The sequence below is a fragment of the Leptopilina boulardi genome, unplaced genomic scaffold (assembly GCF_019393585.1).
Source record: "Leptopilina boulardi isolate dan_hultmark-lab unplaced genomic scaffold, ZJU_Lbou_2.1 LbouV2_95, whole genome shotgun sequence".
Taxonomy (NCBI): Eukaryota; Metazoa; Arthropoda; class Insecta; order Hymenoptera; family Figitidae; genus Leptopilina; species Leptopilina boulardi.
The window spans coordinates 272,341-293,128 of NW_026138044.1; the positions used below are offsets into that span (position 1 = coordinate 272,341).

The window sequence follows — 20,788 nt, forward strand, 5'->3', positions numbered from 1 at the left end:
TAATTATACGTATTGACATGACACTATAGCAGAACAGCTGCAATACCTTTCTTCATAATATTAAAGAGGAGGGGAGGGTCAAAGTAGCGCCACACCACAAACTGTGTTTTACAGACAAACTACAGACCGGTTTAATTGAAACAATTAAAAAATAATAATAATAATGAATAAAATATCGTAAATTACAATTATAAAAATTAATAATATATAATATAAATTTATAATTAATTCATGCAATATTAAATCTAATAATAAAAATAAAATTGTTTTACATACCATTTTTACAATCCCACATATGATCACATATCATCACGATTCCAGCAAGTGGTTCACTCTCGCGTCAAGTTTCTGTTCTACATTATTGACAAACTATTGTTCGGCGGGAAAAAAAGGGATTCACCTTTAAATACAAAAACAGAAAAAAAAGAGACCGACTGAGCAATCATCAAAACTTATATCAAAACATTTAAGTCTACATGCATATATAGATTATGGATAAGACAAAGATATTTTCAACTACTGATTAAGAAAGGAGAGACCCTCGGCAACTGCGACAACGCAGGCGCTTTTCCGAAGGAGGAAACAAGACACAAGTAGGTAAAGACTTGGAAAACGCCCACAACAACACACAGACAAATATACTATTGATCCAGTCCAGACTTATTTCAGTTTCCGCAAAGTTGCCGTGGAGTAAGGATTGGTGGCGTTTCTATATAGCGGTGAATTTAACACACAAATATAACATATAAGCTTCTGAAGCATCGTATACTTGAAATATCCATCTGATTATTTTTACAGTCGAGGACAATATTTCAAGTTTTTGAAAAAAATAAATTTTCCCAAAAAAAAGTGTTTCATATAAAAAAAAAAGAAAGGAAAAATCGTGAATATCTTTTTTTTTTATTTTTTAATAACTGTGACATTTTGTATCTTTAACAGTATAACTTGATTTGTTATACCTGCATCGAAAGGATTAGGTTAGGTGTGAGTAGAAGAAGTAAAACAAAAAAAAAAAAAAACAAAACCAATCTCTTGGCACCATTGCCACAAAGGAATAATACCAGACAGAGTTGCACACGAGTATTCTCTCGTGTGTTGCTGGGTTGACTGACTCATATTATGAAAAGATGGATCTTCCAACTGTAGTTTATAACTCGGCGAGGGACGGAAGAATAAGACGACTCAAGGTGAGTTTTTATTTTTAAAAAATAAATATTTTCAACATACTATTTAACAATATATTTAGAAATCTATTTCTTGAATTTTTTTTTAAATATTCGTTTTTGATGATTTTGAAATAAATTTTAATACACGTTTGGTACAAAAAAAAGTCTGGATATTTTACTATACACGAATTTGAAAAACAATAACACTGTTCTTTGTTAAGTATCCAATAAAAAAAAACCATATGTGGCGGTTCTTTCTTCACAATCAGCTGACTTTAATTATTACATACTCCTTTTGTTTCTTGGAATTTACGTTTTGATTTTATGTTCTTAATTATTAACAAATTAGAGAAAAATAGTTTTAAAAACTGCTGCCAAGTTGAAGTATCAACTTTTTGTGTTTATAAAATGAACACTTTGCTTCCCAATGGATATTTTTTGTGATCAATTTATGATAGATTATTTGGTATTATAATAATTTTAAGAAGGTATTAAGTTGTATTTTTGGGTATTTGCAGAGATAGATTTTAAACATCAATAACTTCGTAATATTTCACAATAAAAGGTTCAATAATAGGTCAATTGATTTGTTTTTAAATATTATCCAAGTTGTTCATAATACTTTTAAAGATACATAAATATTTTTTTAATAAATAAATGCAAAAAAGGCAGGTTTTTCAAAATTTTTCAATTTCAAAATGTTAAAAATTCTGGATAAAATAACAGTAGGATATTCGCTAATAGATCAAAAGATGCGTCTTGAAAAATTCTACAAAACTAGAGATAAATATCTATTATGGTGTCAATGCATTTTTTTTAAGTTATGGGCAAAAAATGTTTTTCTTTAATTTTTAAAAATTCAATAACTTTGGATAGAATATCAGTAGAATGTTCGCTAATATCTCAAAAGATGCGTCTTAAAAAACTCTACAAAATTAAAGAAAAATATTCATAGGTGTCCTAACATTTTTTTTAAGTTATGGGCAAAACACGATTTAAAAATAAATTTAAAAAAATAATAGTTAATCCTTATTAATATGGCTCAAAATACTCTCATTATTTGTTCGCCAGAGAGACCTACAATTTAAAAAAAAATTTATCCCTTTAGCTCTTATAGTATTCGAGATATTTAAGAAAATTTAGTGTATATATACATATATACACACGGAACGACATTTTTTAAAAATGTGATTTTTGGATTCCTGAGGTCGAAAAACATAAAGATACCTATAAAAATCATTAGTTAGAATTTTCATTTGAACGAATTTTTCGAATTGGAATTAAACACAATTTCTCTTTAAACGAATTTTTATTGTACAGAATTCTTAAAACGCCGAAATTTTATTTGTCCGAAATTGCAAATGGCCGAACAAACAATCAACAGAAAAATTTCAACGCTTTTTTTAAAATTGACCAATCATAAATTGTCAAGAAAATCATGATTGGTTAATTTTAAAAAAAGCGTTGAAAAATTTTTCTGTTGATTGTTTTTTCGGCCATTTGCAATTTCGGACAAATAAAAATTCGGCGTTTTAAGAATTCTGTACAATAAAAATTCGTTTGAAGAGAAATTGTGTCAAATTCTAATTTGAAAAATGAAAATTCGTCTAAAAAATAATTATATCTAATAAAATTCTTTCAAATCAAAATTCTAACTAATGATTTTTATGGAATAATCATGCGCCCCAAAAAAGGCGTTTTAAAGGTAATAATAAATTATCTTTCAAATGATGAACCTAAAGTCTGCAACGTTTTAAAAACGAAAAATTAAAATAGAATGATTTTTTCAAGACATTTTATTATTAATTTTGATTTGCACAAACTTTTAAGAAATTAATCTTTTTATAGCTATAAAAAAACTTTTTATGTCAAAGTAATACATTATTATCTAATTATTTTTTCGTTTTCGTTTATAAAAACGTTGCGGACTTCAGTTACATTTTCAAATGCTATATGTACAATAAAAATGTGATGATTTGTTAAAAAAATATATTAGTTTAAAATTTACCAACAAAAAATTTAAAATTCTGTTTATTAATAAGAGAAATAAAACAGTAAAAAAAATTTTTTTAATTCACTTTTTAGATATTATAAAAGTAGAGGATGTGAGCTTTAAAAAAAGTCATTGTTTATTGTTTTATCTTTATTAGAAACAAAAATATAAAACTTTTTGCAACGCCTATTTTGTATAGGGTGGGCAAAATCTCATGAGTGGCACTGTATGTAAAAAAAATCCGGCAGCCCCCTGCAGGGGCGGCCACATTCTCATCACGCGCTTCGCGCGTAGGGGCTCGCTTCGCTCGCTAGTTTGAGCGCGCCCCGGGGCGCGCGAAGGATGTTCGTCCCGCTTCGCGTGCATTGTTTAAGCATCGCGCTACGCGCTTTGTTTGTTTATTACAATTCAAAACCTAGTAGCATTAATTACTTTTTAACTACACTGTGTAATTCAAAAATTTTTCAATTACATTCAAAAATTGTATTAATTATACTACCAGAAAGTAGTTGAATGACCCAAGAATCCATTTGGTAGAATGAGATTTTGTAGTTGTTTCAGACTTTGTAGTTGATATAATTAATTTTGAAGTAAAATGTCAAGAAGAAAGAAATTATTTTTATTAATTTTATTAAAAAGAGTAAAATTAATTACACACAGAGTTAAAATAAGTACAAAAGTAGTTATTTTAAAAGGGGAGCTTCATATAATCGACTTGTTTTGAAAAATTTATTAGAAACAACTCATAGTCTTTATTAAAATGCGTTAAATTAAATTCTACAAATAGGTAAGTTTTAAAGGTATTAGAATACATTTTTTATCGAGCAAAAAAAAGAGAATAGCGGCAGTGCAGCTGTTCAAACTTAGTTCCTTAATTTTGCGCCGTTGATTGGCCAGGTCTTTGTAATTAACGAAAATCGACAAATCAAATTATTTACTAAAATAAGATATTCCGCTTTGAACTAATTTCAATTGAGTAAAAGAAAAAATTAATTGAAAATTTAAAAACATTAAAAAAAAGAACTTTAAAGTAAATGCATTTTTAAATCAGCAAATTTATTATATGAGGTTTTGCCCTCATGTTTTTATTCATAAAAATTTTTTTGTACAATTTATATAAGTGAAATTTTTGGTTTTTATAAATTAAATTTCATTTTCTTAAAGTACTTTGACTTTAAGGATAACATTCTCATCACGACACTCGCGTTTCACGCTCGAAAATTAGAAACATACAATAGGAAAAGTAGGCATGCATTAACCCATTAATAAAATTTTTACAGGTAATTTGAGGCTATATCAAATAGTGTACTAAAAGAACCGAAAAATTTTAAATAAACAATTTACAAGCATTAAAAAAAAGATTTGTTTAGAATTTTTGTTCAGTTTTTTTAATTTTTTCAAATCTTAACCCTTCAGAATACCTTTAAATGCTAAAAATATCGGGTCAAAAATGTTTCAATACGCCATTTTGAATATTTAAAAACTAACTTCAGAATCGTAATGAGCGAACTAAAAAACCAAGGAGTAGAAAGATTTATTTAAATTTGTTAAAAGATTGTTGAAAAATGAATTTTCTCTTAAAAAATAGCAATGTTTATACTTAGTTAATTTATAATTCTTTATAATTTTGCCTGCTACACTTATTATTTTTGTTTCACTTCACAATGCTTTCGTTATAGTGGAAAAAATGTTTTATGAATACTGCTTCAAAAACTTTAAATCTATAGAGAGGAAAGTTGCTAAAAGAAAAGGTGTCAAAATAGGTTAAAACTGTGCCGCAAAAAATTAATGAGTAAAATAACACATCGAAAAAAATTAAAAATTTTTGTTACCTTAAACGTAATAGAACATAACTTTTTTAACTTTTTTGTTTTAATCTGTATCGAAAAGGGTTAAAGAAAAAAAAGTTTACTTTTGGGAGTATTTTAAGAGAAAATTAAAAAAAAAAATTTTTCAAGAAGAATTGAATTTTTTAAAAATTTAAAATTTGAATAATTTTTGAATTTTTGGGCGGATTAGTCTGTCCAACGAACTCAGGCTTCATTTTTACATGTTGAAAGCGTGTACCAAATATCAAAGCGATTCGTTAAGATACGTTCAAGTTATCGTGGGGACAAAATGAGTCCACAGACAGACTACAGACAACAAACAGACGGACAGGATTTCAAAACATACTTTTTTGGCATCAAGAGGTCTCAAAACATACAGATTCACTAAAATTTGAAAAAAGTCAAAATCGACCAAAATGAATACTTTCTAACTTATGATGAGAATTTAAAAAATCTACAAATAAATGAATTTAAACCAATTCAAAAGTAAATAATCGAAAAAATACGAAATTGTGGTATAAACAACGCAATATAAACTATTTTAAAATAGAGGAATTTTTGAAAACAATGGCAATGTTTGGAAATGGAAAACAACAGTTGGAGTTATAAAAAAAAACGTCGAGATTCACTGGAATTAGAGAATGCTCAAAATCGCCCAAATGTAATTCCTTCTCATTGTGATGAGAATGTAAAAAAACCACTGCAAAGTTAAAGTTTACTTCCTAAACACTTGTAATAAAACCTTAGTCTTGAATTTTGAAACATACTTACAATTAGTTAAAAATTCCTGTATATAATCCTTAAAGGATTTCTAGAGGTTACTATATAGGATTCTTATAGGTTCCCTGAGGAATCCTGTTAAGAATTCTACACATGATCACACTAGGATCACTTGCAGGATATTGGAACAGGGGTGGGCTGTGGGCTCAAAACGGACTAAAAAAAAAGTTTCCACAGAAATATCATATAATTGTATTAAAAGTTTTTGGGGTCATTGAATCCAAAAAAGTCAGATATAAAAAAAATCTAAAATAGCGGACCTAATATGGCTACCCAATATGATGGAAAAATTTAAAATTGATTCCATTCATTCAAAATGCGGAGCTAGGGAGTTTTTGGGGTCGTTGAATCAAATTTGGGGATAGATTTAACAGATTCAAAATTTGGATTCATAGACGCCAAAAAACCACCAGTACCGAATTTTGAACGAATCGAATCAATTTTAAAATTTCCTCCATATTGGTTTGCAATTTTGAAATTTTTAAATTTTACCTCAAATTTGGATTCAGCGACCCCAAAAACTCCCGAGTACAAAATTTTAAACGAAACAAATCAATTTAAAATTATTCTTACATATTGGGTCCGCCATTTTGAAATTTTTTAATCTGAACTCAAATTCGGATTCAGCGAGTTAGTAATCGAAAACATAAGAAAATCTGGTATAAACAGCGCAATATAAACTATTTTGGAATAGAGGATTTTTTATAAAACAATTGCAATGTTTGGAAATGGATAACAATGGTTGGACTTATAAAAAAAAAAAAAAAAAATTATAATTTTATGAGTAAGTTACTGTAATTTGTGTTAATTTAAGGTGGTTTAAATAGAGATAATACATAGTTGCTCATATTTTCTCAAAATAAAGTAATTTTGCCCTAAATTTTACCCATTTTTCATCCGTTTTTGTCATTTTTTGTCTTATTTTAAAAAAATGGTATAACTTTTTTGTTTTAATCGCTATTAAAAATTGTCAAATGAAAAAAGTGTTTATTTTTAGTCGTAATTTTCGAAAAAAAATAGAAAAAATTTTTTTTCTGAAAAATGCGAATTTTAGGAATTTTTAAAAACTCAAAATTTGATTAATTTAGTTGTTTTTTGACGAAATTGTCTGCCCAACGAACTCAGGCGAGATTTTGGTGCACTTAAACTGCAAACCAATTTTGAAGTCGATTTATTAAAATTTGCTCAAGTTATCGTCGAGACAACTTTTTTGTCTACAGACATACAGACATACATACATACATACATACATACATACAGACAAACAATTTTTTAAAACCTATTTTTTTGACATCAGGAAGTCTTGAAACGTGGAGATTCACAAGAATTAGAGATTGGTCAAAATCGGGCAAATGTAATACTTTCTCATTTTGATGAGAATGTAAAAACAAATTTTTAATTAAAAAAAAAAAAAAAAATTATAATTTTATGAGTAAGTTACTGTAATTTGTGTTAATTTAAGGTGGTTTAAACAGAGATAATACATAGTTGCTCATATTTTCTCAAAATAAAGTAATTTTGCCCTGCATTTTACCCATTTTTCAACCGTTTTTGTCATTTTTTGTCTTTTTTTAAAAAAATGGTATAACTTTTTTGTTTTAATCGCTATTAAAAATTGTCAAATGAAAAAAGTGTTTATTTTTAGTCGTAATTTTCGAAAAAAAATAGAAAAAATTTTTTTTCTGAAAAATGCGAATTTTAGGAATTTTTAAAAACTCAAAATTTGATTAATTTAGTTGTTTTTTGACGAAATTGTCTGCCCAACGAACTCAGGCGAGATTTTGCTGCACTTAAACTGCAAACCAATTTTGAAGTCGATTTATTAAAATTTGCTCAAGTTATCGTCGAGACAACTTTTTTGTCTACAGACATACAGACATACATACATACATACATACATACATACATACAGACAAACAATTTTTTAAAACCTATTTTTTTGACATCAGGAAGTCTTGAAACGTGGAGATTCACAAGAATTAGAGATTGGTCAAAATCGGGCAAATGTAATACTTTCTCATTTTGATGAGAATGTAAAAACAAATTTTTAATTAAAAAAAAAAAAAAAAAAATTATAATTTTATGAGTAAGTTACTGTAATTTGTGTTAATTTAAGGTGGTTTAAACAGAGATAATACATAGTTGCTCATATTTTCTCAAAATAAAGTAATTTTGCCCTGCATTTTACCCATTTTTCATCCGTTTTTGTCATTTTTTGTCTTTTTTTAAAAAAATGGTATAACTTTTTTGTTTTAATCGCTATTAAAAATTGTCAAATGAAAAAAGTGTTTATTTTTAGTCGTAATTTTCGAAAAAAAATAGAAAAAATTTTTTTTCTGAAAAATGCGAATTTTAGGAATTTTTAAAAACTCAAAATTTGATTAATTTAGTTGTTTTTTGACGAAATTGTCTGCCCAACGAACTCAGGCGAGATTTTGCTGCACTTAAACTGCAAACCAATTTTGAAGTCGATTTATTAAAATTTGCTCAAGTTATCGTCGAGACAACTTTTTTGTCTACAGACATACAGACATACATACATACATACATACATACATACATACATACAGACAAACAATTTTTTAAAACCTATTTTTTTGACATCAGGAAGTCTTGAAACGTGGAGATTCACAAGAATTAGAGATTGGTCAAAATCGGGCAAATGTAATACTTTCTCATTTTGATGAGAATGTAAAAACAAATTTTTAATTAAAAAAAAAAAAAAAAAATTATAATTTTATGAGTAAGTTACTGTAATTTGTGTTAATTTAAGGTGGTTTAAACAGAGATAATACATAGTTGCTCATATTTTCTCAAAATAAAGTAATTTTGCCCTGCATTTTACCCATTTTTCATCCGTTTTTGTCATTTTTTGTCTTTTTTTAAAAAAATGGTATAACTTTTTTGTTTTAATCGCTATTAAAAATTGTCAAATGAAAAAAGTGTTTATTTTTAGTCGTAATTTTCGAAAAAAATAGAAAAAATTTTTTTTCTGAAAAATGCGAATTTTAGGAATTTTTAAAAACTCAAAATTTGATTAATTTAGTTGTTTTTTGACGAAATTGTCTGCCCAACGAACTCAGGCGAGATTTTGCTGCACTTAAACTGCAAACCAATTTTGAAGTCGATTTATTAAAATTTGCTCAAGTTATCGTCGAGACAACTTTTTTGTCTACAGACATACAGACATACATACATACATACATACATACATACATACAGACAAACAATTTTTTAAAACCTATTTTTTTGACATCAGGAAGTCTTGAAACGTGGAGATTCACAAGAATTAGAGATTGGTCAAAATCGGGCAAATGTAATACTTTCTCATTTTGATGAGAATGTAAAAACAAATTTTTAATTAAAAAAAAAAAAAAAAAAATTATAATTTTATGAGTAAGTTACTGTAATTTGTGTTAATTTAAGGTGGTTTAAACAGAGATAATACATAGTTGCTCATATTTTCTCAAAATAAAGTAATTTTGCCCTGCATTTTACCCATTTTTCATCCGTTTTTGTCATTTTTTGTCTTTTTTTAAAAAAATGGTATAACTTTTTTGTTTTAATCGCTATTAAAAATTGTCAAATGAAAAAAGTGTTTATTTTTAGTCGTAATTTTCGAAAAAAAATAGAAAAAATTTTTTTTCTGAAAAATGCGAATTTTAGGAATTTTTAAAAACTCAAAATTTGATTAATTTAGTTGTTTTTTGACGAAATTGTCTGCCCAACGAACTCAGGCGAGATTTTGGTGCACTTAAACTGCAAACCAATTTTGAAGTCGATTTATTAAAATTTGCTCAAGTTATCGTCGAGACAACTTTTTTGTCTACAGACATACAGACATACATACATACATACATACATACATACAGACAAACAATTTTTTAAAACCTATTTTTTTGACATCAGGAAGTCTTGAAACGTGGAGATTCACAAGAATTAGAGATTGGTCAAAATCGGGCAAATGTAATACTTTCTCATTTTGATGAGAATGTAAAAACAAATTTTTAATTAAAAAAAAAAAAAAAAATTATAATTTTATGAGTAAGTTACTGTAATTTGTGTTAATTTAAGGTGGTTTAAACAGAGATAATACATAGTTGCTCATATTTTCTCAAAATAAAGTAATTTTGCCCTGCATTTTACCCATTTTTCAACCGTTTTTGTCATTTTTTGTCTTTTTTTAAAAAAATGGTATAACTTTTTTGTTTTAATCGCTATTAAAAATTGTCAAATGAAAAAAGTGTTTATTTTTAGTCGTAATTTTCGAAAAAAAATAGAAAAAATTTTTTTTCTGAAAAATGCGAATTTTAGGAATTTTTAAAAACTCAAAATTTGATTAATTTAGTTGTTTTTTGACGAAATTGTCTGCCCAACGAACTCAGGCGAGATTTTGCTGCACTTAAACTGCAAACCAATTTTGAAGTCGATTTATTAAAATTTGCTCAAGTTATCGTCGAGACAACTTTTTTGTCTACAGACATACAGACATACATACATACATACATACATACATACATACAGACAAACAATTTTTTAAAACCTATTTTTTTGACATCAGGAAGTCTTGAAACGTGGAGATTCACAAGAATTAGAGATTGGTCAAAATCGGGCAAATGTAATACTTTCTCATTTTGATGAGAATGTAAAAACAAATTTTTAATTAAAAAAAAAAAAAAAAAAATTATAATTTTATGAGTAAGTTACTGTAATTTGTGTTAATTTAAGGTGGTTTAAACAGAGATAATACATAGTTGCTCATATTTTCTCAAAATAAAGTAATTTTGCCCTGCATTTTACCCATTTTTCATCCGTTTTTGTCATTTTTTGTCTTTTTTTAAAAAAATGGTATAACTTTTTTGTTTTAATCGCTATTAAAAATTGTCAAATGAAAAAAGTGTTTATTTTTAGTCGTAATTTTCGAAAAAAAATACAAAAAATTTTTTTTCTGAAAAATGCGAATTTTAGGAATTTTTAAAAACTCAAAATTTGATTAATTTAGTTGTTTTTTGACGAAATTGTCTGCCCAACGAACTCAGGCGAGATTTTGCTGCACTTAAACTGCAAACCAATTTTGAAGTCGATTTATTAAAATTTGCTCAAGTTATCGTCGAGACAACTTTTTTGTCTACAGACATACAGACATACATACATACATACATACATACATACATACAGACAAACAATTTTTTAAAACCTATTTTTTTGACATCAGGAAGTCTTGAAACGTGGAGATTCACAAGAATTAGAGATTGGTCAAAATCGGGCAAATGTAATACTTTCTCATTTTGATGAGAATGTAAAAACAAATTTTTAATTAAAAAAAAAAAAAAAAAAATTATAATTTTATGAGTAAGTTACTGTAATTTGTGTTAATTTAAGGTGGTTTAAACAGAGATAATACATAGTTGCTCATATTTTCTCAAAATAAAGTAATTTTGCCCTGCATTTTACCCATTTTTCATCCGTTTTTGTCATTTTTTGTCTTTTTTTAAAAAAATGGTATAACTTTTTTGTTTTAATCGCTATTAAAAATTGTCAAATGAAAAAAGTGTTTATTTTTAGTCGTAATTTTCGAAAAAAAATAGAAAAAATTTTTTTTCTGAAAAATGCGAATTTTAGGAATTTTTAAAAACTCAAAATTTGATTAATTTAGTTGTTTTTTGACGAAATTGTCTGCCCAACGAACTCAGGCGAGATTTTGCTGCACTTAAACTGCAAACCAATTTTGAAGTCGATTTATTAAAATTTGCTCAAGTTATCGTCGAGACAACTTTTTTGTCTACAGACATACAGACATACATACATACATACATACATACATACAGACAAACAATTTTTTAAAACCTATTTTTTTGACATCAGGAAGTCTTGAAACGTGGAGATTCACAAGAATTAGAGATTGGTCAAAATCGGGCAAATGTAATACTTTCTCATTTTGATGAGAATGTAAAAACAAATTTTTAATTAAAAAAAAAAAAAAAAAAATTATAATTTTATGAGTAAGTTACTGTAATTTGTGTTAATTTAAGGTGGTTTAAACAGAGATAATACATAGTTGCTCATATTTTCTCAAAATAAAGTAATTTTGCCCTGCATTTTACCCATTTTTCATCCGTTTTTGTCATTTTTTGTCTTTTTTTAAAAAAATGGTATAACTTTTTTGTTTTAATCGCTATTAAAAATTGTCAAATGAAAAAAGTGTTTATTTTTAGTCGTAATTTTCGAAAAAAAAATAGAAAAAATTTTTTTTCTGAAAAATGCGAATTTTAGGAATTTTTAAAAACTCAAAATTTGATTAATTTAGTTGTTTTTTGACGAAATTGTCTGCCCAACGAACTCAGGCGAGATTTTGGTGCACTTAAACTGCAAACCAATTTTGAAGTCGATTTATTAAAATTTGCTCAAGTTATCGTCGAGACAACTTTTTTGTCTACAGACATACAGACATACATACATACATACATACATACATACAGACAAACAATTTTTTAAAACCTATTTTTTTGACATCAGGAAGTCTTGAAACGTGGAGATTCACAAGAATTAGAGATTGGTCAAAATCGGGCAAATGTAATACTTTCTCATTTTGATGAGAATGTAAAAACAAATTTTTAATTAAAAAAAAAAAAAAAAAATTATAATTTTATGAGTAAGTTACTGTAATTTGTGTTAATTTAAGGTGGTTTAAACAGAGATAATACATAGTTGCTCATATTTTCTCAAAATAAAGTAATTTTGCCCTGCATTTTACCCATTTTTCATCCGTTTTTGTCATTTTTTGTCTTTTTTTAAAAAAATGGTATAACTTTTTTGTTTTAATCGCTATTAAAAATTGTCAAATGAAAAAAGTGTTTATTTTTAGTCGTAATTTTCGAAAAAAAATAGAAAAAATTTTTTTTCTGAAAAATGCGAATTTTAGGAATTTTTAAAAACTCAAAATTTGATTAATTTAGTTGTTTTTTGACGAAATTGTCTGCCCAACGAACTCAGGCGAGATTTTGCTGCACTTAAACTGCAAACCAATTTTGAAGTCGATTTATTAAAATTTGCTCAAGTTATCGTCGAGACAACTTTTTTGTCTACAGACATACAGACATACATACATACATACATACATACATACAGACAAACAATTTTTTAAAACCTATTTTTTTGACATCAGGAAGTCTTGAAACGTGGAGATTCACAAGAATTAGAGATTGGTCAAAATCGGGCAAATGTAATACTTTCTCATTTTGATGAGAATGTAAAAACAAATTTTTAATTAAAAAAAAAAAAAAAAAAATTATAATTTTATGAGTAAGTTACTGTAATTTGTGTTAATTTAAGGTGGTTTAAACAGAGATAATACATAGTTGCTCATATTTTCTCAAAATAAAGTAATTTTGCCCTGCATTTTACCCATTTTTCATCCGTTTTTGTCATTTTTTGTCTTTTTTTAAAAAAATGGTATAACTTTTTTGTTTTAATCGCTATTAAAAATTGTCAAATGAAAAAAGTGTTTATTTTTAGTCGTAATTTTCGAAAAAAAAATAGAAAAAATTTTTTTTCTGAAAAATGCGAATTTTAGGAATTTTTAAAAACTCAAAATTTGATTAATTTAGTTGTTTTTTGACGAAATTGTCTGCCCAACGAACTCAGGCGAGATTTTGGTGCACTTAAACTGCAAACCAATTTTGAAGTCGATTTATTAAAATTTGCTCAAGTTATCGTCGAGACAACTTTTTTGTCTACAGACATACAGACATACATACATACATACATACATACATACAGACAAACAATTTTTTAAAACCTATTTTTTTGACATCAGGAAGTCTTGAAACGTGGAGATTCACAAGAATTAGAGATTGGTCAAAATCGGGCAAATGTAATACTTTCTCATTTTGATGAGAATGTAATATGTAATTACACAAAAAGAAAATAAATAATACAATAATAATTTTTTATAAAAAGACAAATAAACTTTTCATTTATTAAAACTTTAAAAAAAACTTTATTTTCTTTAATTTTCTTATAAACATATATAATGAATGATTATTTTTGCATTTGATTTTGTCTACCATCAAATATGGTGAACACAAAAATTATTAATGCTCATATTATTATTGCATATAAATCAGTTTAACCTGGTGAATAATGACTCAACAATAAATTTACCTTAATATGGTAAAATTAATTTGCAATTTCAATGTCAATGCATGATGATCTTCTGTTATTAATGTGAATGAATAAATATACATATATAGTAAAAGTGGAATTTAAATATATAAATTTGTTTTCAAATATATATTTTATATTTTTCTTGTAAAATAATGAAGTTAGAAATAGTAAAAAAAATATTATATATTAATTAATTATTTGCATTTTCTACTAATTTCTTCTAATGAAAAATAAAAGTGTGCGCAATAACAGTGACAATTGTTTTGAACAAGTGCTTCATTGAGTGTATATCGGTAAGCTTCTAGATATGCTCTTCGTGATAAAGAACTTGGGAATTTACGCTTCAGATATCAAACAATAAATTATTACACTGCATTTAGTTTATAAATATATATAGTTTTACAATTTTTTTTTTATTTTTCACTTTAGATTAAAAAAATGGTTTTCGATATTGAAGAATTGTAATAGAAAAAAGTTTTTCTTTTGTCTTTTGTTACAATTTTTTTTATCACTTCTGTTTTTTATTATTTTTTATTAATCAATTACTCTTTATTTTTTAGTTAGGGGCAATCGAAATTAAAAATTATCGTAATCACACACGGAGAAAAATGGAAAAACGAATAAATCCCAATGGGAAATAAACAATTGGTTTAATAATGGTCCAGCATTGGGAGCCAGTCGTTCCAATATTGGTGCAATGATGGCACCCAATATTGGACCGCGAATGGTAAAGTCTTGGGATGATCACGCCGTTGCTAATCATTGGTAGCCAATATTGTTCCATAATTGGCTACCAAGGCAAAAAAACGGATTCTCAAAAGCTTGGTTATTAATTGGCTACAAAGATTGGGCCAGTATTGGAAGCCAATCATTGGTTATCAACAATTGTCCAATCTTAGTAGCCAATTATTAACCAAGCATTTGAATATTCGTTATATGTATTGGCAGCCAATGAAAAAACAATAATTGAAACCTAATAATGACAATATCATCCCAAAATTTAATAAAACGTGAAAAACTATTGGCAGCCAATAATTCGACATGAAAAGGATACAAAAATTTAATTCAATTCATTTCACATATGGAGATAATTAAAATATCTCCTGCCACCAAAAAAAGGCAAAGTGTGAAAAAAAGTGAATTCTGATTTTAACGACAAAGAAATCTGTTCTTATATAGTGTAAGGGTAACACTTTGATTGCGAGTGGAAACGACTACCACACACCCTATACGCCACTTGTCTGAATTATTGTCGCTACTAAGATAGGACCATTGTTGATAACCAATGATTGGCTTCCAATACTGGCCTAATCTTTGTAGCCAATTAATAACCAAGCTACCAATGATTGGCAATGGCGTGATCATCCCAAGACTTTACCATTCGCGGTCTAATATTGGGTGCCAATAGTAAACAAACAGGGTTGGGAAACAAGAGCCCAAAATATGTTCGTCCAAAGCAGAGTTGGGTAGGATTGAAGTTCGCTTTGGACGAACATATTTCCCAACCCTGTTTGTTTACAAATGTCATATATGTCGATTATGATATTGTGTAATAGGAAATTATTAATTGCATTAATTGACAACGCATTAGAAATATTTATCAAGCGTGCATTACTTAAATTTTGTTCATTTATAATAAATAAATTATTGATAATTATTTGAACCATAAAAATAATTAAAAATTTTCAAGTGTTGTGATTGTGAACTTAACTTAAATCTTATGTGATAAACATAAATAAAGTTTTGTGTATTTCATTTTATTTCGAAATAAATTTTTTCTTATTTAATTGCTCGCAATTTATAAGTTTTCGCTTCTCTCTTTCTTAAAATTCATAATAAAAGTAATTTTAATTTCTGAATATTCAGTGCAGTGAATAAATTAATTAATAAACTTGTCAATAAGAGCATGCCAGCCATGACAGTTATACTTTGATACTAATTCAGGTATCAAAAAAGTGATCCCATATTCTGGATCATTTCTTGAAAATGATCCAAATATTTGGATCAATTTGATACCTTATATCGAATCAAAACGTTGCATGAGTTGATCTTAATACTTGTATCAATTTGATACACACAAGAAAACTGTGTTGGCAAATTTCCTATTGGGAAGTAACTTTTACTACTTCAAAAGTAAAACCGGAACTGACCGCAGTTTCTGTCAATTTTTACTCCAGAAATAGTAAAATTTACTTCTGAAATAGTAAAAATTATTCCGGAAATAGGAAATTTTACTATTTCTGGAGTAAAAATTGCCGCAGAAATGCGCAGAAACTGCGCACACTTTCGGTTTTACTTTTAAAGTAGTAAAAGTTACTTTATTCATTTTTCCATTTTTCTCCGTGAAAATATGAATGAAAATAGTACCTGAAGTTCTGAACGTTTAAATATATAAAAAATTTATTTACTACTTTTTTAAATTCAAATTTTATTATAAAATATTCTCTCTAAATCTGAATTAGTAAAAATGTTTACTAATTTAAATTAGTGACTCACTTTTTGCTTTAGAATTAGTTAAATTTTACTAATTGTTAGTAAAAGTTACTAATAATTAGTAAAATTTTACTAATTGAAAAGCAAAAAGTGAGTCACTAATTCAAATTAGTATACTTTTTTACTAATTCAAATTTAGAGAGTTGTTTTTTGTATTCAAAAATAATTTATGAAATGTTTAATGTACCTTAATTATTTATTTGTCATTGCTGTAGTAATTTAAAAAAAAAATTTCATGCCAAAAATAATTATTTCGTTCATTTAAACGTTCAGAACTTAAGGCGCTTGACCACGAAGAAAACATTTTTTTTTTTTTTTTTAAATGAATGTTTATCATAAAATTGCGTTATAAGGGTCAGACGATGGTTTTATTTAAAACCAGCCAGGTTATAGAATGCTTGAGTAAGCTTGAATCGATTTATCCATGTCACTTGTGACATCAGTTGTAGAAAAAAAAATAAAAGAAATTGCGCTTTAGAAAATGAACTAGATTTTATCAATATATATTGTTATAATTTCGAACGATAAATTCAATTCAATTTCATTTCTAAAAAAATATATTCTAAAAATATCAATCAATTTGATATATACAATATTATTCATTTTCATTCAAATTATATATATAGATAATTTGAATATTTAAAGAAAAATACTTTCAAATCTGTCATTAAGACATTAATTTAATTTCGATAAAAAATAAAAGGATTTTTTTTTTGTTGAATTTATATAAAAGAGTAGATTATTAGTAATTGAAAAAAGAAGCTGAAAAGGAATTTTTTAAACGTTGATTGGTTTTTTTTTCATTATAAACCAAATGCATGATTGATTAGTAAATTAATTTCGAAAAAAGTGCTTTATAATCATGACTCAATAAAGGATTTAAAAAAAAATTCATTTCATTGTCTCAAAAAGGTAATATATAAAGCCTCCCTACGAAATAAAGCGCATATATTAATTAGTCATTTTTATCATATATGATAATTATCAATGCAGGCCTGGCTTTGTTTCCAAAACGTTTGTATTTAAAATCATAATTGATCACGCAGTAATGGCAAAAAAACAGACTAATTATTTACTAATTATTACATTAATATTTTTTTTTTATTAACATTTTCATTACTACCATTATTATTTAATAGTTAATTATTTTTTTAAATTTTGATGAAAAATAATGCAACACTTTATAGAATGCAGAAATTCCGACTAATGTAAAACAAAAAAAAAAAGAAGAATATTCATTGCTTAAATAATTGTTTTATGTTAAAATTTCAAGGTCAGGCCAAAAATAAATTATTTATTGAAACTCGTTCGCGAAAACTATTTTATATTCTCGCGAAATTCATTACGCATGTTTTACTGCTTTTTTCTTATTATACATTTATAAAAAGATTTTAGTAATAACTAATATTTTACAAAATTTTTGAAAATCAAATAGAAAAATTGAACAATTCCATGGGATGTGATCACAAGAATTTTTGATGATTGGAGCAATTTTATGGAAACCTTGTAAATATGTTCCTTTATTTGTACAGAATGAAAGCTCACAAACAATTTTTCAAAATTTTCAAAATTTTTTGAGATATCTCTAATTAAAAGTTTATGTCATTTTAAAAAAAAAAAACCATGTAACTTTTTTTCCTGTTATCCAAATAAGATCAATTTTTTTTTCAAATTTCTCACAAAAAGATGCTATTTTAAGAAAAAAATGGTTCCTGAAAAAAAAAATTTTTTTTTGCCCAAAAAAAAGTTTAAAAAAAAATTTTGAATTCATTTTTTGAAAAAACTACCTCTTCGATTTTGAAAATTTTTTTTTCTACTTATTGCCTATGATGTTAAGAATAACTTCTCTAATTTTCATAATGGGACAGCAAGAACTTTGCGAGAAAAAAATGAAAACGTCACGTGCGGCGCGACGGGACGCGCGCATCTTAGTTTTCACGTCCATTATATAGTATGGAAACTTGCAAATATCTCGAAAAGTACGAATTTTCGTAAAAAATGTTTAAGACAAAAGTTGTTTCAAACAAAAAGATCTACATATTTGATCTACATATTTGAGACATATTTGAGACCAAAAATTGTGTACAAATAAAGAAACATATTCACAAGATTTTAATAAAATTGCTCCAATCATCAAAAATTCTTGTGATCACATCCCATGGAATTGCTCAATTATTAATTAATAATCATAATTTTTAATAATTCATTCAATTTAAAATGGCCTTTACTTCACTCATATAAAATGCAAATTAAAATACATTTTAAGTTTAAAAAAATAGAAAAAAAAGGTATAAAAATTTTTTTTTACAAATTATTTAAAGAAAAAGGTTTATCAGACCTTTTTTTTGATATATTTTGAAAAATCGTCCGCCATATTGACTCCGCCATTTTGAATTTTTTAAATCTGACTTTGAAATCGTAATCGCAGCGACCTTAAATACAATAGTATATCACATTTGCACAAATTTTGGTCTTTCAAAAATTTACTGACATTTTGGGCCCACTTTTGAGATTTTGGCCTCGACTGCGAAGGGGTTAATAACCTATACTCTCTAAATTTGAATTAGTGAAAATTTCTACTAATTTTAGTCATTTTAAACTAAAACTTAAGTAAAAAGAATATTACTAAATTAAATAGTAATATTTTACTAAAAATTAGTGAAAATTTCTACTAATTTGAATTAGTAAACTAATTATTTCTATTTATTAATTATTATTAATTAGTATTATTAATTAGTATTGAAATTAATCAAATTAAAACGTTAATACCTTTTTTTTATTAGGCAATGGGATGTGAATTGAGCAAACCATTGTTGAATAGGTCAACGATGGTTCATATATACATATATATAACACTTGAGTAAACCCCGAAACAATTAACCCATGTCAAACGCAATGATGTCGACAAATTGAATAAGACGATATATTCTTAACAAAGACATAGAAATAAGAACAATTATTGCATCGCTCTGTTAATTAAAGCATTAAAATTATCATTTGATTAGCATTGATAATTACCCGTTCTTTTTATTGTTTGAAACAATTAATTTTTAATAGATCATTTTTTAACATTACATCAGTAATATATTACATTTTTCTTTTTTTATTCAGAAAATTCGAACCCATCAATAAGTTCTAAAAATCAATTGTTAGAATTTTCATTTAATAGAATTTGATTAGATATAATCAGCATGGATTAAATAGATTAAATGGATTTTTTAAACCCATTTTATTTTGTTCGAATTATTATTTTGCAAAATTTTCATTAATTAAACCGATTTTCTATATTATACAGAATTTTTACATAACCGAAAATTCACTTTATAGAATTGTTAGTTGTCCGGATTTTATTATCTGAAAAATGATTTAACAGAATTTCTAATAAACCAAATAAACAATCGACAGAAAGATTTCGGCGCGATTTTTAAAATCAACCAATCACAATTTTATGGATAATTTTTGATTGGTTGATTTTAAAAATCGCGCCGAAATCTTTTTGTCGATTGTTTATTTGGTCATTTTCAATTTCGGACAAATAAAAATTCAATCAATTAGAAACGATTAAGTATAAATTCTCTAGTATGAAAAATTGGTTATAAGGAAATTAGGTCAAATAATAATTCGAATAAATAAAATTTGGCTCAATGAAAATTATATCTAATCAAATTCTATTAAATAAAAATTCTAACAATTTATTTTTAGAACTTATTCATGAGTTCTGGAAAATTGTATTAATGGAAAAAAGTTTGTAATACTGTTTCTTTTGAAAACTATAAAAAGTTTGATTAAATGTAAAGCTTTCAGTTAGAGTGGCAATTTTTTTTTTTATCAATAAATGAAACCACATACGTAAGAAAAGTATGAAATGGTACATAATATACACCTATATATAAGTGTGATTATATTATAGTACGTAAATTATTTTTTTTTTCACTGAACACGAATTGATTATTATACATATCTATTCTTTGAAACATAAATTTGACTTTTTAAACATTTAATCCATTATGTACGGGTCAAGTTCAATTGCGAGAGTTTTTCATTTTCAAAGATATTTAATTTCATGAATTTGTATTAAAAAAATTTTAACATACACGATTTTATTTTTAAATCAAATTATACAAAATGATATAATTATTTTTAATTGCGATATACTGTTTTATGGTATTTGCTTTTATTTAGAGTGCAATTTATTTCTCAATATTGAAATTAAATAAAATGGATGTATATTTTTAAATTTTTGTTGCAGAATGATACTTTTTAAAATTAGAATTTCTCTTGGAAAATTGGGTCATATCACTCTTTATATTCATTTGGCTTTTGTCCAAAATTTATAAAATCAATATCAAACTTTTATGAAA

General features: G+C 26.1%; 1 protein-coding gene across 1 annotated transcript in view; it reads left to right on the forward strand.

Moving 5' to 3' along the window:
- The first annotated feature begins 645 nt into the window (after positions 1-645).
- LOC127290908 (protein fem-1 homolog CG6966) overlaps positions 646-20,788 on the forward strand; it is a 64,955-nt gene continuing 44,812 nt past the window's right edge. The window contains exon 1 of the mRNA XM_051319743.1: positions 646-1,187. Within this exon, the coding sequence (XP_051175700.1) occupies positions 1,128-1,187 (60 nt within the window). The 5' untranslated portion in view covers positions 646-1,127. The remainder of the gene's footprint in view (positions 1,188-20,788) is intronic.